This window comes from Podarcis tiliguerta, assembly GCF_965153285.1.
Source record: "Podarcis tiliguerta genome assembly, chromosome: 6".
Classification (NCBI taxonomy): domain Eukaryota; kingdom Metazoa; phylum Chordata; class Lepidosauria; order Squamata; family Lacertidae; genus Podarcis; species Podarcis tiliguerta.
Genome location: NC_139539.1, coordinates 3,182,816 through 3,205,954, shown reverse-complemented (window position 1 = coordinate 3,205,954; position 23,139 = coordinate 3,182,816). Strand labels below are relative to the sequence as shown.

The window sequence follows — 23,139 nt, the reverse complement described above, 5'->3', positions numbered from 1 at the left end:
GCCACCATCCCAAATCTGTGCCCGTAAAACCTTTATATCATGGCACACCATCAAGCATTCCCTTTTATATTGCTAAATAAAATAGCATCGTCAGCTTTAGAAACACAGCAGGGAGGAGGTGGTGAGCGGTTTCGCTGAGCTGCAGCTGGAAAATTTGTGGGTGGCTGGTTTTAAGACAAACCGGGCGCCTCTTTGTAGCCATCGTCCCAAACACCTTAAGGCTTTTCACAATATCTTAATTGTTGGGGCCCAGAAAGTGCCTGTTACGTGATAAGGGACACAGGGGCCCCCTAAGCTGAAGTGTGATTCAGGTTCTACACTAAAACACAAACAAACGAAAAACCTCCTGTTCAAAGGTTTCAATTCAGTCATGTATATCCACACACTTATTTTGCAGAAAATAACTTTATAGTGTTGAATGCGTCGTTTTCTTCCACAGGCAATGTTTGCAGTTTTTCATGGGCAGTGTTAGCAAAGGGACCATAGTAATATTTATCATGTCCGCATTCCATCTTTTCTCCAGGGAGCTCAAGGCAAAATGCATGAGGTTATGCCATTTTTTCCTTAACAAGAAACCTGTAAACGCTGAGGGATGATGACTGGCCAGGGGTCACCCAGAAAGTGGCTTTGGATTCTGAACTCTGAACAGCCAAGTTAGCCAAATAATTGTAGGATAAAAACATGCAAAATGATCAGCTGCCGATATTTGCTTAACTGGTGCAGGTTTTCAGAATCCGTTTCCTCTTGGTACGTTGTGTGGATTGCTTTGGAGTACAATTTATTAAGAAACTTGTAGTTTAATAATAATAATAATAATAATAATAATAATAATAATAATTTATTTATATCCTGCCCTTCCCAGCTGAAGCCGGGCTTAGAGCGGCTAACAACAATAAAAGTAACACAACATTCTAAAATCAAATTTATTATAAAATCAGTTCAAATCAAATTGATGGCAACCATTGGGCTAGAGTTCTGTGAAGAATTACCAAAGGAGGGGGTCAGGCTGCGCCTTGGCCAAAGACCTGGTGGAACAGCTCTGTCTTGCAGGCCCTGCGGAAAGATGTCAAGTCCCGCAGGGCCCTAGTCTCTTGTGACAGAGTGTCCCACCAGATCGGGACCACAGCCAAAAAAGCCCTGGCTCTGGTTGCCTAACCTAGCCTCCCTGTGGCCCAGGACCTCCAAGATGTTTTTGTTTGAAGACCATAAGGTCCTCCGTGGGACATACCAGGAGAGGCAGTCCCGTAGGTACGTGGGTCCTAGGCCACAAAGGGCTTTAAAGGTTAAAACCAGCACCTTAAACCGGATCCTGTACTCCACCGGGAGCCAGTGCAGCTGGTAAAGCACTGGGTGAATGTGATCCCGTGGCCAGACTCCGTAAGGAGTCTCGCCGCAGCATTCTGCACCCGCTGGAGTTTCTGGGTCAGTCTCAAGGGCAGCCCCACGTAGAGCGAGTTACAGTAATCCAGTCTGGAGGTGACCGTCACGTGGATCACAGTGCCTAGGTCAGGGCGAGAGAGGTAAGGAGCCAACTGCTTAGCTTGGTGGAGATGAAAAAATGCCGCCTTTGTTATAGCTGCAATCTGCGCCTCCATGGAAAGGGAGGTGTCAAAGATTATACCCAAACTCTTAACGGACGGTGCTGGCATTAACTGCACCCCCGCAAGAGATGGGAGTTGCCCCCTCAATCCCATATCGTCCCGTCCCAGCCAGAGGACCTCTGTCTTCGAAGGATTTAACTTCAGCCGGCTCCCACGTAACCATCCAGCCACAGCTTCCAAGCATCTGATCAGTGTGTCTGGGGCCGAGTCAGGATGGCCATCCATCAACAGATAGAGTTTTATTTTTCTGTGAAGGACAGAGTGCAAAACAGTCACGTCACAGCTTCCTTTTTTTGCAGGCCGAGAGAGAGGAAAACGCCGGGCGGGCGAAGGGCTAGTAACGTTTTCCCTCTCTCTTGCAGGTTGCCCGGTCTCAAGGGAGAGGCATTTTTCTCTTCCGGAAGCTCAAGGATGTAATTGATTGGAGGAAGGTGAGATGCCTCCTTCTTCTCACCTCTCAGGAAGGGATTAGTTGGGAACAGCCTACCATACAGTTTTGCCCGGTGAGCAGCACCTTTGCATCAGCTGCTTAGGGGTTGGGGCCCCATATATTTCTTCCTTAGGGTGGCTTGTGTATGGAGATCAGGGTGACCCTGGAGGCTTCTGGCTTCTTTGAGCCCTGGGAGATTTTCAGATGTAACTTGGCTCACACCAGAAAAACACAAGAGCTCTGGTATGATGAGTGGGCTGATGATATCACTCTGGACAGCATACCCAGAATCTTGTTGTTGTTGTTTAGTCGTTCAGTCGTGTCTGGCTCTTCGTGACCCCATGGACCAGAGCACGCCAGGCACTCCTGTCTTCCACTGCCTCCCGCAGTTTGGTCAGACTCATGTTTGTAGCTTCGAGAACACTGTCCAACCATCTCGTCCTCTGTCTTCCCCTTCTCCTTGTGCCCTCCATCTTTCCCAACATCAGGGTCTTTTCCAGGGAGTCTTCTCTTCTCATGAGGTGGCCAAAGTATTGGAGCCTCAGCTTCACGATCTGTCCTTCCAGTGAGCACTCAGGGCTGATTTCCTGAAGAATGGATGCGTTTGATCTTCTTGCAGTCCATGGGACTCTCAAGAGTCTCCTCCAGCACCAAAATTCAAAAGCATCAATTCTTCGGCGATCAGCCTTCTTTATGGTCCAGCTCTCACTTCCATACATCACTACTGGGAAAACCATAGCTTTTACTATACGGACCTTTGTTGGCAGAATCTTACTTCAGTTTAAAACCAACCAGACAAGCAGAATCTTCTAATTGCCATGATGTGCAGCTGCACACTTTGGTCCTTTTTGTTGGTTTTGTAATTTGCTTAAAATATAAAAGGAGAACTCCCTGAATGCCCAGATCCAGGTTTGGGGCAAATATTCTTTGGTGAGAGAGCAGCAGCAGAGATTTAAAATCACAAGCCATGCAGCAAAGTGAAGTGTGGAAACATAGGCTGTTAGACCATTAAAACATTCCCTTGTAAGCCTCTTCCAAGTTTCCCACTTCCTTCAGCATTGAAAGAGACCAGGTTTGGTAAGTTAAAAATGGTTGACTTACAAACTCTTTAAAGGTCAGGTTCATGTGCTTTTCCATACAGCAGCAAGAAAAGACAAGCAGTACAACTTAGTTTCAAAAAGTGGTAAATGTTTCAAAATCATTTTTATAGAAACACGAAGAAGGCTTACTAAAGCCACACGGTCTGAACTTGGAGCATCCAGCTTAGACATTCTTATTGGTCAGGTTCATATGGTGGAAAATAAGAAGAAACATCTTTGTTTCCTGAGAATGCTTCTAGGCATGCCCAGATGTAGTCTGGGGAAACAGATGGCAACTGAAGGTCAGGGCTTGGCGTAGCAGCACAAACTGCCTGCCTGGTAAATAACATTTATTCAAAATTAAGGAGGGTTAAGGGGGCTTGCTGGTGCTGAAGGAGGGGTCTAGAGGTGCCCTGGTGTGTTAGATTGGAGCGCCCAGATTTAGGTGTATGGGGTATCCCTCTTCCTCTTATTCAGGCCATAAAGGTAAAGGTAAAGGGACCCCTGACCATTAGGTCCAGTCGTGACCAACTCTGGGGTTGCGGCGCTCATCTCGCTTTATTGGCCGAGGGAGCCGGCGTACAGCTTCCGGGTCATGTGGCCAGCATGACTAAGCGCTTCTGGTGAAACCAGAGCAGTGCACGGAAACGCCGTTTGCCTTCCCGCTGGAGCGGTACCTATTTATCTACTTGCACTTTGACGTGCTTTCGAACTGCTAGGTTGGCAGGAGCAGGGACCGAGCAACCGGAGCTCACCCCGTCGCGGGGATTTGAACCGCCCACCTTCTAATCGGCAAGTCCTAGGCTCTGTGGTTTAACCCACAGCACCACCCGCGTCTCGAATTCAGGCCATAGCTATCTCCGTATGTGGCTTTTGAAACGAATTTTCCTCCAGGTCTAGAAACCTAACAAGGTTAGGTGGGATACACCTCCTGCTATATCAGATTTACCAAATGTGATGTTCCCCAGATGTTTTGGCCAACAACCCCCATCCCCCCTGACCATCGGCCTTGCTGGCTGGAGTTGTATTCCAAAGCATATTGTGGGCAGCCTGCTACTGCCATTGTTCTTCATATGTTGCATCTGTTAGTCGCTTTATACAAAAATGAAATGTCATGGGGGGAAAATGCAAACAGAAACAAATGGACTTTGGTGATTCAGCTTCTGGCTCCTCTTTATAGACCACTGAGGCCTGGATGTCTGGGTCGACGTGTGAGAGGCAATTTGGTCTAAAGGCCATTCTGGTCCTTCCTGTGTCTCTGTATTTCTCTGCTTTGTACAATAGCAGGCAAGCAGCCCTGAGCGAAGGCAAAAACACTTCCCATATTTAAAGCTGAATCTGACCTCAGGGGAAACGTCCTTCCCAGGCCCCCAGTGTACATTTCAACCTAACCCCACAGGTAGACAAGAGCAAAGGTAAAGGTAAAGGGACCCCTGACCATTAGGTCCAGTTGTGGCCGGCCCTGGGGTTGCTGCGCTCATCTCGCTTTATTGGCCGAGGGAGCCGGTGTACAGCTTCCGGGTCATGTTGCCAGCATGACTAAGACGCTTCTGGCGAACCAGAGCAGTGCACGGAAACGCCGTTTCCCTTCCCGCCGGAGTGGTACCTATTTATCTACTTGCACTTTGACGTGCTTTCGAACTGCTAGGTTGGCAGGAGCTGGGACTGAGCAACGGGAGCTCACCCCGTCGCAGGGATTCGAACTGCCGACCTTCTGATTGGCAAGTCCTAGGCTCTGTGGTTTAACCCACAGGAGAACGTTAAGCAGTGCTTCCATTCTTCCTGACCTAAGCAAGTCACCCGATCTCCTTCACAGGATGGTGTCCGCGTGGATGACCAGAAAGATGAAATTCCAGTAGAGAATTACGTAGCGCAGCGCTACATCGAGAACCCGTATTTAGTCGGTGGTGAGTTGCCTGCTTATCAGCCCAGAATATGTGCGCACGCACAGACACACAATCCTGCACCTCCGTCCCAAATTTGGAGTGAATTTCCCTGACCGCCAGAGTCTCATTAATAAGGTGGGGCGTATGCACACGCAGCCCCTTTCTGGGATAGGCTCCCCAATTGTATTTCCTACATCAGACTTAAGATGACCATTTGTCCTAGTCTAAATGTACATGTGCGTGTGTCATGAATGGTTAGTTCCCACTCTTGCCCTCTGCATGTAGATCAGCAGATAACTTGTCTCTTTGGGAAGTCAGAGAGAAGCTCTAATTCCCACTAGTTCCAGCTGCCTGCAATTGATACTGTATGCTCCGTCGGAGGTGAATGATGTTTGCGGCTCTCTCAGTAAACTATCCGGTGATTTGTTCTGTAGCGGATAAGGCACTTGTATTGTTTCTGATTGACTTTGACTTTTCTACAAGTATCTGTTTCTGTGGTTTTTGTTGCTTAACGGTGACAGCTACTGGTAGCAATTACACAGCCTTGTGCGATAAAACCTTCAGTTCCTCTGTTGTTTACCTTTCAGCCGCTTCGCCGAGGAGGCTAAAACATCCCAGCAGGGCTTTGGGTTTCCATGTTTCAATTATTTCATCTATCATCATCATCATTGTCCCTTCCAACCCTAAAATTCTATGTATCATTCTATGCTATAAATATTCACACAGGTCCCACTTTAAAAACTTTTGCTATAAGAAAATTCACTTATCCAAACACAACGAGTTAGTACCCAAACCTTGCTATACACACTGTGGATTCAGATATTCAAACACAGAGCATTTTTACTTTTGCGTTTGCCTTTTGCTGGTTGACTGAACAACAAGGGGGGGGGGGAGAGAGTTGCAAGAGCAATTTTTTTCTGGGTTTTCCTCTCTCTTTTTGCCCTTTGGAGGTCAACATTCTGTGCTTGGGAACGCATTAGAAATCTCCCCATAGGAATCAGTAAAAATCATCAACTCATTATGTGAACGCTCACCAAATGGATGATATCCAGGGAATACATTGTGTTCTGTAAGTGGGACCTGCATGTACATAACAGTCCTTATATAAGCAAAAAAGACAGTTTGCTGCACCAAGGTGCTTACAGTCTAAGAGTACCTCCAGACTGGGAGTACGGGTGTATTCTGCAACATGTCATTGATGCAATAAGAGTGTTCTAGTGGTGGATTTGTACCAGACCATCCACACAACCCTCTCAGTTGTCCTGCAATGCTTCCCCAGTGCTGCTGCATTAGTGCTGCCTGAAGGGGCACTATTGTGATAGTAAAGGTAAAGGGACCCCTGACCATTAGGTCCAGTATTGGCCGACTCTGGGGTTGCGGCGCTCATCTCACTTTACTGGCCAAAGGAGCTGACATACAGCTTCCGGGTCATGTGGCCAGCATGACTAAGCCGCTTCTGGCGAACCAGAGCAGCACACGGAAATGCTGTTTACCTTCCCGCCAGAGTGGTACCTATTTATCTACTTGCGTTTTGACATGCTTTTGAACTGCTAGGTTGACAGGAGCAGGGACCGAACAATGGGAGCTCACTCCGTTGCGGGGATTCGAACCGCCGACCTTCTGATCAGCAAGTCCTAGGCTCTGTGGTTTAACCCACAGCGCCACCCGTGTCCCAGCACAACAAAAGTGGACAACCCACCCACCTCAGAATATTTGTGGTATAAAAGTTACGAGACTTTAGGAGGAAGTTACAGGGCAAGCACTGACTAGAAGTGAAGCGCTTTGTTTGCCCCCAAAACCTTTGCAGACATAAACAGTATCGAACGTGGGATTGTGTATAACCGCCCTGATACCGCCAGGAGCACAAATCACCATGAGTGCCCAAACAAAAGGAAACACAGAGGGAACGAGCGCAAATGTAATGCCATCCTTCAGTCCTGAGAATGAGGTACAAAGAGCACAGGTGGGGCAGTAATTCATAAAGCTATTTCTCTTGGGTTCACAGGGCGGAAGTTTGACTTGAGAGTGTACGTCCTAGTCATGTCGGTGAGTGAACAGGCCATCGCCCCTGCAATGCCCAGTCCGTCCCCTAAATTGATGTGATAGATAGCCAGCTAGGAGGGACTTATATCGGAAGGAGCGTCTCCACCCCCATCATTCTGCCCGGATGCTGAGGTCCAGTGCTGAGGGCCTTCTGGCGGTTCCCTCACTTCAAGAAGCAAAGCTACAGGGAACCAGGCAGAGGGCCTTCTTGGTAGTGGCACCTGCCCTGTGGAACGCCCTCCCATCAGATGTCAAAGAGATAAACAACTACCTGACATTTAGAAGACATCTGAAGGCAGCCCTGTTCAGGGAAGTTTTTTATGGGTGACATTTTGATGTGTTTTTGGTCTTTGTTGGAAGCCACCCAGAGTGGCTAGGGAAACCCAGCCAGATGGGCAGGGTAAAGGGTAAAGGGACCCCTGACCATTAGGTCCAGTCGTGACCGACTCTGGGGTTGCAGCGCTCATCTCGCTTTACTGGCCAAGGGAGGCAGCGTACAGCTTCTGGGTCATGTGGCCAGCATGTCTAAGCCGCTTCTGGCGAACCAGAGCAGCGCACGGAAACACCATTTACCTTCCCGCCGGAGCGGTACCTATTTATCTACTTGCACTTGGACATGCTTTCGAACTGCTAGGTTGGCAGGAGCAGGGACCGAGCAACGGGAGCTCACCCCGTCGCGGGGATTCGAACCGCCAACCTTCTGATTGGGAAGTCCTAGGCTCTGTGGTTTAACCCACAGCGCCATCCGCGTCCCTGCATGGGCAGGGTACAAATGATAAATTGTTGTTGTTGCTGCTGCTGCTGCTGCTCACCACCGCTTTCTCTTCCTCCCAGTATATCCCACTCAAAGCCTGGCTTTACCGGGATGGCTTTGCTCGCTTCTCCAACACCCGCTTCACCCTGAACACCATCGATGACCACTGTATCCTGACCTGTCTGCACATTGCATAAGCCTCTTCAGGACGCAACAACTTTTTGTCAGCTGTTGGGTGGGGCGGGGGAGGGACATTTGCAACAAGATGCCCGTGTGCTTGGTGCAGGAAGACTGCAGAGCCCACTCACGCTAAGCAGGTCTGGCAGCCAAGGTGAGCAGCCTTGCCTGAAGTCCCTGGCAGATCAAGGCAGCTGCAATCACTGAAACAGTCTTCCAGCCCATTTTGGGACCACTGAGGACCAAACTGCATGTGATGCTAAATGCATCACTGCATAGGAAGCTACTTCATATCTGTTTCCATATGTTCTATTTATTGTGTTTATACCCTGCCCTTTTATGTGGGAGGAAAATATTAATCCCTGTGACCCATGTGTGTGGGGTGAATTGGCTGGGTGCCTGGATGCAAAATGCAGGGCTGAACTCACACTCCAGCAGGAAAGAGACCTCACTAGCAGAGTTTAAACACACAAAGGTCAAGCAGCAATATAGCGTTAGGAAGGCAGGTTGTTAGAACCTTTTAGTCTGCATGCGAACAGTGCCCTTCTCTTTCTACCGCTTTTGCAATGAACAGACCACACACTGTTAAGTAAGTTTAAATGATTTACTTACAAAACATTCCGTAGGTCAGATTCATGCATTTATCCAAGCAGCAGCAAAGAGAACGCAGGCAGAATAATCTTGGGTAGAAAGCGGAAAGATAGTGTCAAACACGTGCTCTAAGCTTGGCGCTTGCTTAGGCATGTCTTCCTTGGTCAGTTACATGATGCAAAGGGAGTGAGGGAACAGGAAGAGAAGGCTTCACTTCCTCCCTCCTTGGAGAGGAGTGGGCGTGACCTACGTAGCTGAGTCTAGGAATTTAACTCTGTGATCTTAACCCATTCAGTCACTAAGACGGGATCTGCACACAAGAAAAACCTGCTATAAATAAGTCATAAATTGAATTGTTATAACGAAAGAAAAAACTCTATGAAAATCACATAGGCAAAGTTTTGTGCTCTATATCGCCATCTGGTGTCTCATGTTTATAACGAAGTTATAGCGTTGCAACATGGCTGATGTAGCCGAGTCCTAACTTTCCTCCAAGGAGCTCAAGGTAGCATGCATGGTGCTCCCCCTCCCCATTTAATCCCCATGGCAACCCCATGGGCGGGAGGATCGATGAACTGAGTAGCCTGGGCAAAGGGAAGCCGTTTTGGGAGCCGGGTTCAGGGAGCATCTCTTTCCTTTCATATCATCCTTACCTCCTGCCTCCTGCCAGATGTTCACCTGACAAATGTAGCCGTGCAGAAGACAGCCCCTGACTACGACCCCGAAAAGGTGAGCAATGAGGGCCCAGCAACCCAGGTACCCAAACCCTTCTGTTTCAAGGGCCGGGGTGGTTTGGCTGGGGGGTGAAAATAGCATGTATGCATGCATATGGGCACACGCTCCCCCGCCCTCTGGCCCATCGCGTGATCGGCGCTGGAGACACCGGCCCGAGGCGCAGTAAGTTTGCTGACCCCTGTTCTACACCCTCACTTTTGCATCCAGGAGGCATTATTATCCCGGTTCAAGGACACATTCCAACCAGGCAAGAGTGCTCAAGGAGGGTCCAGTAAGAGGGATGTGGCTTGGAACGTGTCCCAAGGGTAGAATCATAGACTCATAGAGTTGGAAGAGACCACAAGGGCCATCGAGTCCAACCCCCTGCCAAGCAGGAAACACCATCAGAGCACTCCTGACATATGGTTGTCAAGCCTCTGCTTAAAGACCTCCAAAGAAGGAGACTCCACCACACTCCTTGGCAGCAAATTCCACTGTCGAACAGCTCTTACTGTCAGGAAGTTCTTCCTAATGTTGAGGTGGAATCTTCTTTCTTGTAGTTTGGATCCATTGCTCCGTGTCCGCTTCTCTGGAGCAGCAGAAAACAACCTTTCTCCCTCCTCTGTGTGACATCCTTTTATATATTTGAACATGGCTATCATATCACCCCTTAACCTCCTCTTCTCCAGGCTAAACATGCCCAGCTCTACATGTAGAGCTGGGCGATACATCAATCTATTGCCCGAAACCAGTTTGAAGTCCATTTCATGAAATCAGTTTCATACTTGGCAGTATATTGTGAATCATGCAAAAATCACTGTGGGGAGAAAACACTTGAAGCCAGCCAGTGCTTCTACACAGCTCCCTCCCTATTTCAGATGTCATGATATTTCGCAATGTTTAGCTGGTGATAGATATACAGTCATACATCGGGTTAAAGACGCTTCGGTTTAAATCTTTTCAGGTTGCGTCCCGCAGCGACCCAGAAGTACCAGAAAGGGTTACTTCCGGGTTTCGCCACATGCGCAGACTCTCAAAATGACGTCACGCGCATGCGCAGAAGCAGTGAATTGTGACGTGTGCAGACGCACATATTCTGCTCATGTTGTTCCTCCGCAACCAGAGGTGCCGCTATATCGCAATGTTGAAAACCAGAGATTGCCCAGCCCCACGCAAGGGCTAGTTGAAGAGGCCGGGGGAGCCACACTCTGCTTCTGGGCCTGAGGTGCCCCACTCCGAGCGCAGTGGCATAGCGTGGGGGGTGCAGAGGGGGCCGGCCGCACCAGGCGCAACATCTGGGGGGGGGGGGCGCTCGCACTCGCAGCTCTCTGCCCCTACCTGGCTCACTCACTCTCTCTCACTGCAGTGCTGGCTGTGCGAATCCGATCCGAGCCACCGGGTCGCCGCCCACTGTGGAGGGGAGGGTGCCAGGCGTGCGGTGCGGTGCGGAGAGAGAGAGAGTGACTATCTGGGGGAGGGACAGTGCAGCGGGGGGGCGCAAATTACTTGCCTTGCCCCGGGTTAGGGAGCGCAAATTACTTGCCCTGCCCCGGGTGCTGACAACCCACGCTACGCCACTGTCCAAGCGCAATACTTTAGGTGCAGGGAGTCCTTCACTACTGTGCTGTTCCTGTAAGGTACTTGACATTACTGCCGTCCCACCAGCTGCTGGGCTACCAGGCTCATGGAAACATTCTTGTGATATAAATGGAGTGCCCCATCTGTTAAAAAAAACCAACAAACCTAGATGTCCAGTTGGGTTTTTATCAACAGCTGCCACTGGAGCTCTTGGCTGTTTTGGCCTGTGTCCAGTCTATCGATCCCGTTTATGGCTCACCCTTTTTCCACAGAGCTCAGAGCGACAGTTGATCTCTTTTGGTCTCTTAGCAATCTTGAGAGGTAGAGTAAACTGAGAGGCGGGGGACGAGTAGGAATTTGAACTTGAGTCTCCCCAGCCCAAACCCCCCACCTCTCTGTGCCCCTCTTTGTAGAAATTGCACAAAACAAATGAAATACCGTGGAAATCCCTGAAACGAGAACTAATCGACTAGAAATATTATCGTATGAAAATAAACTCAATAATAAAAATCAAAGAGTTTAAGGAAAAAATTAGAAAAGCCTCAAATTGAACGAAGCCTTAACGGGATGCCGGCTACAAACCTCGTTTCATTGAACTATTCAGTTTCCTCAGAAGGAAATAGAAAAATCATAAACCTTAAATGACCAAAATTCACAAGAAGGGGGTAGAACTCCCAAAAACTCTGAAATATTTGTAATCCTGAGTCAACCTAGGTGAAGCAAAGCACAGCAATAAAGGACTGAGGACTCAAAGGTACAATTTCTAATACTGAATTTACAAACCCAAGTGGCAAGTTTTAAACAAAGCCAACTTAGAGGAAGCAAAGCACAGTAGTAAAGAGTTGGGGACTCAGCTGTGAAAATTCTAGTGTTGCCTTTATAAAAAGGTTTAAAAAAACCTAAATGGCTCAAATTCAAAGAAAGGAATACAAGATAAGCTGTTTTAGATTTCCCCCCCTTAAGCTCTTTGATTTTTATTATTTAGTTTATTTTCACAAGAGAATATTTCTAGTCGATTGCGTCTCGTTTCAGGGATTTTCACTTGTTTTGTGCAACCTCTTTGTCGGCAGGGCTGCAAGTGGATGATCCAGAAGTTCCGCCTCTACCTGACGGCCAAGCACGGGGCGGAAGCCGTGGAGAACCTCTTCGCCGAGATGGACAACATTTTCATCAAGAGCCTGCAGAGCGTCCAGAAAGTCATCATCAGCGACAAGCACTGCTTTGAGCTCTACGGCTACGATATCCTGATCGACCAAGACCTCAAGCCGTAAGGGGGGGGGGGAGAGGGTCAGAGGATAACTCCCAAGGGAAGGGAGGTAGCTCAGTTGCTCTGGATCAGAAGAGGAGGAGGAGGAGGAGAGATAGCAGGAACTGGAAGGGCTGGCTGGGCAGCAGACAGTTCAAGGGAAGGAAAGAAAGATTGCAAGGAGATTTTTTTTTAAGGGTTCATAGGTATCTCGCCTGCTCCCAATATCCAGTTATGTGGCTCTTTCCAGTATCACACAACAGGGCCGCCACATAGTGGATTCAGATAACCAAAGTGGAAGGATGGTTAAGAGCAGCCTTCTGCGACCTGGTGCCCTCCAGATGTTCTAGACTACAACTCCCATCATGTCTGACCATTTGCTGCACTGGCTGCTGGGAGCTGGGAGTCCCAACTGTTAACGGAGAAATCTGAGGGCTGCCTTGGACAAAAAACAAGGACACCAGCCAGGAATACCAGAGCAAAACAGCAGCCAGTAGGCTTGGTCTTTATTGAAGATGCTCGCGACAGGACTCCCACCTGCCACAAGGTGGAACAAGATGGAAGCCCCGAACAAAAGAGCCTCCAAACTTTTATTAGCTGCTAATCCCTATGTTACACCCCCCCAAACTACATCACTCATACGTCACGGTTACATCATGAAAGGGGAGGTCTGGTGGCAGTAATCTGAGCATCCTGGACCCTGCCCCATGGTTCCCTTGGCCCTCCACCAAACACCCATCAAGGGTAGCAAAAGAGATCTTTACATTTCCCTGTTTCCCAGCCAAGTTAATCACACCCTTTTGTCTTCATCTGGGTTTGTTGTTATTTCTGGAATGGCTACCTGTCTGGCACTCAGGTATCAGGATGCCAGGGATTATCACTCAGGCAGAGGGGCTGCTAGCAGCTGAGCTCACATGTCTATATGAATTTCTAAAGTTTTCCCAGTGAGCCAGTACATAGAGACATTTATCAGTGAATTCTTAACATTTGCTATCGTGCAGCAGAGGCCCTTTGAATAGATAGGAAGAAACTGCGATGAAGTGTTTTGTGGGGACAAATCACAAAAGTCACGAAAGTGATTGTGCTGGTTTTGGCAGTGGGCTGCATGTGCATAATATCTGCTGGAGGGGCAACCCCCCCCCCCAACCTATACATAAATTCCTGCAACACGACAACATTTGGAGGGCACCAAGTTGGGGAAGGCTGATTTAGAGCATGTCTTTGCCTACAGAGTTTTCAGCACAATCCTATCCATGCCTACTCGGAAGGAAGTCCCTATGGGTTTCGTGGGGGGGGGGGAGTTCCCCCACGTAGGTGGATATTGAATTATGGCCGTTGGCTGTCTTAACTGCTGTATTCCGAGGGGAAAGCGTAGATCCATAGGGAATAGGACTCTTTAACTGAATTCTCAGTTTTCTCACAATGCAGTAAGTCTCGGGGGGTTGGGGAAATTGAAACTGGTTTAAATCCAATTTTTGTTTGCAGGGGCAAATGCCGTTGGAGGGGAACCTTTGCTTCTTGCCATTCCCTTCCATTGTCCAAAGGGAGAAGAGGTCAGCAAGGCAGGATTGTGCCTTTTCTCGCCGTTCTAGCCTCCAGCCATCCTCTCGCCTGCCCAGCCATGTTTCCCCTCCGCCCTTGGCAAGGAAATCTGGCACAATCAATTTCAGACCTGCCACTCTCCTTTCGAGCTCTGCCCTCTTGGCCTTGCCCCCCCTTCCCTCCCTCTGCTGTGGCTGCTGGTTCAATTAGCGCCTTGGTGGCTTGTCAGCATTGCTCCGGTGCCTCTGCCACAACCCTGGGGACAGCTTTATTTAAAAGGAGCCGATAAGCAGACGCCAGGCAGCCACCGTCTGGAGCAGCGACTGTGCATTGTCTGACGCGCTCAGAGGAACATGGAGCCTGCCTCCCTCGGCACTCGACAGAGACTGAGTAGCAAATCCCGGGGCCTTGCAGTTAAAGGACTGTAGCCCAGCTTCTTCGCATTATCCGGCTGGCTCTTCCCAGAGCCTTTGGGTGGGAATTTGCACCCAGGTCTTCAAAAGTCTGGGGCAGATGGGGCTTGCTTACCTGGGAAGGTAGCCCATCTAGGAGAAGGAAGACTCTGGTCCTAAACCTCCCAGGATTCATTGAGAACGGGAATAATAATAATAATAATAATAATAATAATAATAATAATAATAATAATAATTTATTATTTATACCCCGCCCATCTGGCTGGGTTTCCCCAGCCACTCTGGGCGGCTTCCAACAGAACACTAAAATACAATAACCTATTAAACTTTAAAAGCTTCCCTAAACAGGGCTGCCTTCAGATGTCTTCTAAAAGTTTGGTAGTTTTTCTCTTTGACATCTGGTGAGAGGGCATTCCATGCCAGGGTAGCTGTTTTGGGAAGTTTTTAACGTTTGACGCTTTATTGTGCTTTTAATACAGTCATACCTCGTGTTGCGTTTGCTTCGTGATACTTTTTTTAGGTTGCGTCCCGCGGCGACCCGGAAGTACCGGAAAGGGTTACTTCTGGGTTTCGCAGCTTGCGCAGGCGCGTAAAATGACGTCACGCACATGCGCAGACACGGCGAATCGCAACCTGCATATGAGGGTTGCGTTCTGCTCATGTTGCGAATGGGACTCCGGAACGGATCCCATTCGCAACCAGAGGTACCGCTGTATTGTGTTAGGAACCGCCCAGAGTGGCTGGGGAAACCCAGCCAGATGGGCGGGGTATAAATATTATTATTATTATTATTATTATTATTATTATTATTATTATTACTGCTGCTCCTCCCCTAGACCAAGTAAAACAATAGAAATACTTAACCAATTGACCAATCAAGTCAATCCTGCCCCCCTAAAAAAAGCCCCCCCCCCAAAAAAAAATATCCTGACTATGCCCATGGTTCAATGGCACCTTGCTGCAACTGCAGCCAGGCTGGTGCCAGATGTATTGCATCAGCGAGGCTGAGAGGGGAGACCAGGACCCCCATACATACCCTGACCAGGCTTGCACCCAGGAGAGGGGCTGTACTTCCTTGCCTCTCTAGACAGATGGGTGCCGCCACCTTCCAAAGGCAGTTAGCTTAGACTAGGGAACGGAACCCAGGACAAGTCAACTGGGATAGGGCAGCCTTCACTAACCTGATACCACCCAGATGTTTCGGACTGCCACGGATGGGCTGTAGTCCAAAACATCTGGAGGGCACCAGGTTGGCAAAGGCTGGGATAGGTTCTGGCTTGGATCTTACTGCGGCTCGTAGAGTTGCCCGGGACAGAATATTCCTCCACTTAAGGCATTGACCTCAAGGATGGACAGAAGCGGGAAGAGATATGGCGGGCAATGGAAGATGGAGAAGCCAACGGAGGAGAGCGTGCCAGTCGTTTCTGCCCATCTCGACAGCATGTACATTGTGCCCACTGTAGTATGAGAGTCAGTGTGGTGTAGTGGTTAAGAGCAGTGGACTCGTAATCTGGGGAACCAGGTTCGCGTCTCCGCTCCTCCACATGCAGCTGCTGGGTGACCTTGAGCCAGTCACACTTCTCTGAAGTCTCTCAGCCTCACTCACCTCACATATAATAATAAATAATAAATAATAATAATAATAATAATAATAATAATAATAATAATAATAATTTATTTGTACCATTGTTTCCTATTGTTTCCCCAGCCACTCTAGGCGACTTCCAACAAAGATAAAAAATACATAAAAATGTCACACATTAAAAGCTTCCCTAAACAGGGCTGCCTTCAGATGTCTTCTAAAAGTCTGGTAGTTGTTCTTCTCTTTGACATCTGATGGGAGGGCGTTCCACAGGGTGGGCGCCACTACCAAGAAGGCCCTCTGCCTGGTTCCCTGTAACTTGGCTTCTTGCAGCGAGGAAACCGCCAGAAGGCCCTCGGTGCTGGACCTCAGTGTCCGGCAGAACGATGGGGGTGGAGACGCTCTTTCAGGTATACAGAGTGTTTGCTGTGGGGGAGGAAGGGAAAGGAGATTGTTAGCCGCTTTGAGACTCCTTAAGGGGAGTGAAAGGCAGGATATCAAGTCCAAACTCTTCTCTTCTTCTTCTGTGACCAAGCAGAAGAATCCAGGGAGGGTCTTTGGAGGTTAGAAGAGGCTGAATTCTCAGTAGTCCCATTCAGTCCTATGGGATGAAGCAGTTGGCAAGGTTGTTGGGGAAAGCCCCAAACTTGCTTCCCCTACAAGCCATTGATGGCACAAATAGCACAGCCTGGTAGTGTGCTCAGATACACCCTTTAATTTCCTCACCTATAGGGACACTTCCTCAAAGACAGCAGGCTGGCCGACGAATGAAGCAGGATTCTGCATGCTTCATCAATAATAATAATAATAATAATAATAATAATAATAATAATTTATTTGTACCTCGCCCATTTGGCTGGGTTTCCCCAGCCACTCTGGGCGGCTTCCAACAAAGATGAAAAATACACTAAAATGTCACATATTTAAAACTTACCTGAACAGGGCTGCCTTCAGATGTCTTCTGAATGTCAGGTAGTTGTTTATTTCCTTGACATCTGCTGGGAGGCCGTTCCACAGGGCGGGTGCCACTACCAAGAAGGCCCTCTGCCTGGTTCCCTGTAACATGGCCTCTCGCAGGGAGGGAACTGCCAGAAGGCCCTCGGAGCTGGACCTCAGTGTCCGGGCAGAACGATGGGGGTGGAGACGCTCCTTCAGATATACTGGACCGAGGCCGTTTAGGGCTTTAAAGGTCAGCACCAACACTTGTTTCCTATTAATAATAATAATAATACAGTGGTGCCCCGCAAGACGAATGCCTCGCAAGACGGAAAACCCGCTAGACGAAAGGGTTTTCCGTTTTGGAGGTGCTTCGCAAAACAAATTTGCTATGGGCTTGCTTCGCAAGACGAAAATGTCTTGCGAGTTCCTGCGGGGTTTTTTTCCTTCCCCCCCTTTTTCCCAAGCCGCTAAGCCGCTTATCAGCTGATTCGCTAAGCCCGCTAAGCACCACTGTAATAATAATAATAATAATAATAATAATAATAATAATAATAATAATAATAAATTTATTTATACCCCGCCCTCCCCAGCCAAGGCCAGGCTCAGGGCAGCTAACAAGCAATAATAAAAACAAGTTGAAAGAATACAACTTAAAAACAAGATTAAAATACAACATTGAAGCATTGAAACATTAAAATGCAGCCTCGTCACAGGAGGAGAAAGGAATGCACCTCTCGCACCCGTATCAACCTGTCAGCCTCCACAGGGCAGTTTTGCATCGGTGAACCGCCTCCCCTTCACCAAACCGCACGGATCCACGATGAAAAGACAAGCCACAAGCCCGATCTCCTTAGCTCCGGGTGCGTTAAGCACACAAAGAAGAAGAAGAGGAGTTTGGATTTGATATCCCGCTTTATCACTACCCGAAGGAGTCTCAAAGCGGCTAACGTTCTCCTTTCCCTTCCTCCCCACAACAAACACTCTGTGAGGTGAGTGGGGCTGAGAGACTTCAAAGAAGCGTGACTAGCCCAAGGTCACCCAGCAGCTGCAGGTGGAGGAACAGGGAATCAAACCCGGTTCACCAGATTACGAGTCTATCGCTCTTAACCACTACACCACAATGGCTCTCAGCCCCTTCCAGCCCCCATTGCTCTCTTTTGCTGTCCTTGGCAGGTGGCTTCTCGAAGTTAATGCTTCCCCCTCCCTCACGGCCAGCAGCCAGGAGGACTATGAACTCAAGACCCATCTTCTGGAGGACACTCTGAACATAGTGGACATGGAGGGCAGGTGAGTAGAGCACTTAGTGTGTGTGCCTCGTGCCTGTCATTTCAGTTGGCTCTGCTGCTGTTGAGTCATTTAGTCGTGTCTGACTCTTCGTGACCCCCTGGACCAGAGCACGCCAGGCCCTCCTGTCTTCCACTGCCTCCCGCAGTTTGGTCAGACTCATGTTCATAGCTTCAAGAACACTGTCCAACCATCTCATCCTCTGTCGTCCCCTTCTCCTTGTGCCCCCAATCTTTCCCAACATCAGGGTCTTTTCCAGGGAGTCTTCTCTTCTCATGAGGTGGCCAAAGTCTTGGAGCCTCAGCTTCAGGATCTGTCCTTCCAGGGAGCACTCAGGGCCGATTTCCTTCAGAATGGAGAGGTTTGATCTTCTTGCAGTCCATGGGACTCTCAGTTGGCTCTGCTAACCTTTATAGTGTGCCTTCCTCACTGTCGATCCACCTGAGGGTGCAGCAGGAGTCTTTGCCCTATGGAAATAAGCAACAAGACATGTGCACTGCTTGCGACTCCCACAGTTTTCCTGCATTCTCAAGTGCTGCAACCCTCAATCTTATGCAGTGCATCAAAGCCAAGTGCAATTTCATGGGAGATGTTTCAAACCTGCTTTCCTGTGCTGACCATCTTTCTGCAAAACCACCCAGTCCTCCTCGGTCTCTCCAACCTCCTTTTGCAGGAACTTCTTCCTGGGTTCCTCCTGAAGCAAAGTTTATTTGCTTTTGTTTTTAAATAAATTTTATTATTATTAATTGACATCCATACACAATCTTAGGTACATGTACAGCCTTAAATAATTATACCATTAAATATTGATTTAAACTTGTGTTTGTACACACTCTTTTCTTATAATTTCTAACTAAGCAAAAATAAACCAAAATAAAAACCCAGTAAACTAAATTATATGAAAACAGGCTTCCCGTGATTTCCCGATGTAAATTATATTTACAACATTGAATGTACTTACCTTACCTACTTACCTTACTCTTACTATAGTTTCTAGTACTTATAACATACCATACCGTTTCCCCTTGCTTAGTAGTATTTAAGTTACACAAGGGTCATTCAAACTCTGCCATAGATGTTATGTCGTTGTTATATTTTTGTAGGTATTTCTTAAACATATCCCATTTTTGCGTGAATGATTGTTCTGTATTTCCCCTTAATCTATCTGTCAATTGAGCCAATTCTGCATGGTCTAATAACTTCTGCCATTCCCTTACTGTTGGTACTTTTCCTCCTTTCCAGTTCGATGCAATTAATAACCGGGCAGCCGAAGCAAAGTTTATTTCTGTTCCTAATCCACTCCCTTTAAAAGACTCGGGGCAATTAAGGAAGATGATATATGCCAACACATATGCCAGGAAAGCGCTGGGTCAATAAACCAGGTGGATCGCTCTGTTGTAGGGTGATCATCAGAATGTTTTCTGAATTCTCAATGGCATGCAGCCCTTGTACAGGAGACGGATAAGCGCTAAACTCACCTCTGTCCTCCCAAGCTGCCATCTCGACATCCCCTCCAAGGTTGGAGCTTGGATGAGCAAATCCATCCCAGGAAGGGAGATGCAGAGCAAAGGATACAGGCCTGCCCTTGACTCTCAAGCTTTTGCTCCTACAGGTTGACGGGGAAGGAGAAGCGTGTCGGAGGGTTTGACCTAATCTGGAACGACGGTCCCGTCAGCAGAGAAGATGGGAATCTGGACACACCCATGAACGGCTTTGTTGCAAACACCCACCTAGGTATTCAGCCGAGTGGCTCTTAGGAGACATAGGCAGGGTGGGGGCTGCAGGCGTTGCTGTTTCCCCACCCCCAGATGTGTCAAACACATCTCGGCACTGGAGAGCGGTGGCTGGGATCATCATCATCATCATAATTTATTATTTATACCCCGCCCACCTGGCTGAGTTTCCCCAGCCACTCTGGGCGGCTTCCAACAAAATACTAAAATACAGTAGTCTTTTAAACATTAAAAGTTTCGCTAAACAGGGCTGCCTTCAGATGTCTTCTAAAAGTCTGGTAGTTGTTGTTCTCTTTGACATCTGGTGGGAGGGCGTTCCACAGGGTGGGTGCCACCACCAGGAAGGCCGTCTGCCTGGTTCCCTGTAACTTTGCTTCTCGCAGGGAGGGAATCGCCAGAAGGCCCTCGGAGCTGGACCTCAGTGTCCGGGCGGAACGATGGGGGTGGAGACGCTCCTTCAGGTATATTGGACTGAGGCCATTTAGGGCTTTAAAGGTCAACACCAACACTTTGAATTGTGCTCAGAAACGTACTGGGAGCCAATGTAGGTTTTTCAAGACCGGTGATAACTAGAGCATGTACCACTCTGGTGAGACAGTCTGCAGGCAGGGAGGGTCTCAGCCTCCGTGCCAGATGGAGCTGGTAAACAGCTGCCCTGGACACAGAATTGACCTGTGCCTCCATAGACAGCTGTGAGTCCAGTATGACTCCCAGGCTGCGCACCTGGTCCTTCAGGGACACAGTTACCCCAGCACAGTTACCCCATTCAGGACCAGGGAGTCCTCCACACCAGCCTGCCTCCTGTCCCCCCAAAACAGTACTTCTGTCTTGTTAGGATTCAACCTCAATCTGTTAGCCACCATCCATCCTCCAACCGCCTCCAGACACAGGACCTTCACCGCCTTCACTGGTTCTGATTTGAAAGAGAGGTAGAGCTGAGTATCATCTGCATACTGATGAACACCCAGCCCAAACCCCCTGATGATCTCTCCCAGCGGCTGCATGTAGATGTTGAAAAGCATGGGGGAGAGGACAGAACCCTGAGGCATAGAATCATAGAGCAAGTGAGTTTTCTCATGGTCCCTTCCCTGGGGTCACCTAGCCCCATCCGCTGCAATGCAGGAATCTCAGCTAAAGCATCCATGACAAATGACCAACCTCTACTTAAAAGCCTCCAAGGAGAGTCCACAACTTCCGAGGGAGACGGTTCCACTGTCAAACAGCTCCTACAGTCAGAAAGTTTTCCCTGATGTCAGAATCTCCTTTCTTGTACAGTGGTACCTCGGGATGCGAACGGGATCTGTTCCGGAGCCCCATTCGCATCCTGAATGGAACGTAAGACGCGACGGTGTGTCTGCACGTGCGCGGGTCGCGTTTTACCGCTTCCGTGCATGCGCGTGACATCCTTTTGAGCGTCTGTGCATGCGGCGAAACCCAGAAGTAACGCGCTCCATTACTTCTGGGTTGCCGTGAAGCGCAACCCGAAAGCGCTCAACCTGAAGCACATTCAACTCGAGGTATGACTGTAACTTGAATACATTGGTTCAAGTCCTACCCTCCAGAGCAGGAATTACTGAGAGCCAGTGTGGTGTAGTGGTTAAGAGCGGTAGATTAGTAATCTGGGGAACCGGGTTCGCGTCTCCGCTCCTCCACCTGCAGCTGCTGGGTGACCTTGGGCCAGTCACACTTCTCTGAAGTCTCTCAGCCCCACTGACCTCACAGAGTGTTTGTTGTGGGGGAGGAAGGGAAAGGAGATTGTGAGCCGCTTTGAGACTCCTTCGGGTAGTGATAAAGCGGGATATCAAATCCAAACTCTTCTTCTTCTTCTGGGAATAGATCTTGACAGGTTAATTCAGGGTAGTTGTTTCTGAATCAGCGTAGCTGCTTTAAGTTGCTGCTGGCGATTCATTCAATATTCTTGGAGATGATACTGATATTATCATACTTCTTTTTTTAAAATCCCTTATGCATTGCTGCTTTAAGCCACCGCAACCCCCTCAACTTCACCACCCATTTCACTTGAATAGCTTCCCAAAAGGCACACAGTGCAGATTATCACGGTGTTGTGGTCCGTTCTTTGCTTGATGCTGACTTGAGGAGACTTGGCTCTCTCTTCCCACCTCCAACTCCATCAGTCTCAGCGCCTATCACAGGCTGTCAGGTAGTACTAAGGGGGGGGGGGGCGAGAAGCTCCTGCAGCGTTTCCTGGGGGCACACTTTCAAACTGACTGAACCACAGCTCAGCCAGAGAGGCAGATTATCTCCTAGCTCCGTGGAGGGGACAAGTCACATGTAACACCTTGTTATCGCTTTCATTTCAGGCTACAACAATGACAGGAAGAAACAGCTGAGGCAGCTTTTCAAGTCTTTTCAGACGCAGCAGAAAGTTTAAACATTGCAGCGGAGAAATGGTCAGATGTCGGAGTGTGTGTGTGTGTGTCTGCGTCTCCGGGCTCTGGAGTTGAAGTGAGGTCCTTGCCGGCTTTGCTGCCTCAGTTATGTGTCTGCAGGGATTTCCTCCACTTTGGGGAGCTTCAGGTACGCTGTTGAGAAGATTCCCTTTCCCAGCAGGCTGGCCAAGCACTGGACACAGAGCAGCTTTTAACCTTGGCATGTTGCAAAAGTCGGGGTCTATTGCACCGTGTTTTGGGGCAGGAAGATGGTGCGCTACTCACCTGGCCAGGTGCAAGCAGTGCTTAACATGGACAGCATCCGTGGGGGCGACAGCCAGGGGAGGAATACCATTGTTGCTCCGCCAACTGATTGCAGCAAATCAACTGGCACCTTCCACATGCAAGGCTGAAAAGAGTGATGCGTCCCACCCAAAGACCCACTGCCTTGTCTAAAATGCATTGCAGCAAGCATGAATAAAAATTAATGCCTTAGTACTGCTAAGGACCCAGAAACATGTCCCTTTGGTTCTTGACTAGAGAATAATGTTATGGGGTGGCAGCGAGGCAGAGCATACCAGAACCACCTGCTGGTCCTCAATAACTGTTTCCCTGGAAGTGTACCCTCTTCCTTCCCTTTTGCACACTCACTGCTATAAGGAATGAAGCCTAGGACTTACCACTGAGCCTAGGACTTGCCAATCAGAAGGTCGGCGGTTCGAATCCCCGCGACGGGGTAAGCTCCTGTTGCTCAGTCCCTGCTCCTGCCAGCATGTCAAAGTGCAAGTAGATAAATGGATACCACTCCGGCGGGAAGGTAAACGGCGTTTCCATGCGCTGCTCTGGTTCGCCAGAAGCAGCTTAGTCATGCTGGCCACATGACCTGGAAGCTGTACGCCGGCTCCCTTGGCCAATAAAGCGAGATGAGCGCTGCAACCCCTGAGTCGGTCACGACTGGAACTAATGGTCAGGGGTCCCTTTACCTATCTCATAACCAAAGCACAAGGCTTCGGTGGATGGGTTTGCTCAGGTGTAAAGGTTGGATATATACATGCAGTGGTACCTTGGTTCTCAAACTTAATCCGTTCCGGAAGTCTGTTCTAAAACCAAAGCGTTCCAAAACCAAGGTGCGCTTTCCCACACCTTAATGCAAAATG

At 48.8% G+C, this 23,139-nt stretch overlaps 1 protein-coding gene across 3 annotated transcripts in view; it reads left to right on the top strand.

Moving 5' to 3' along the window:
* TTLL9 (tubulin tyrosine ligase like 9) overlaps nt 1–22,498 on the top strand; it is a 50,191-nt gene extending 27,693 nt beyond the window's left edge. The window contains exons 6-14 of one of the 3 annotated variants that reach the window (XM_083447519.1): nt 1,964–2,032; nt 4,927–5,017; nt 7,002–7,042; nt 7,874–7,961; nt 9,232–9,290; nt 11,924–12,120; nt 17,749–17,862; nt 19,472–19,593; nt 21,914–22,498. In XM_083447519.1, coding sequence (XP_083303645.1) covers nt 1,964–2,032; nt 4,927–5,017; nt 7,002–7,042; nt 7,874–7,961; nt 9,232–9,290; nt 11,924–12,120; nt 17,749–17,862; nt 19,472–19,593; nt 21,914–21,984 — 852 coding nt within the window. In that variant the 3' untranslated portion in view covers nt 21,985–22,498. Of the gene's footprint in view, nt 1–1,963; nt 2,105–4,926; nt 5,018–7,001; nt 7,043–7,873; nt 7,962–9,231; nt 9,291–11,923; nt 12,121–17,748; nt 17,863–19,471; nt 19,594–21,913 lie in introns of all 3 variants that reach the window. The other 2 variants (XM_083447518.1, XM_083447520.1) reach the window with 2 other exon arrangements.
* The last annotated feature ends 641 nt before the right edge of the window (nt 22,499–23,139 follow it).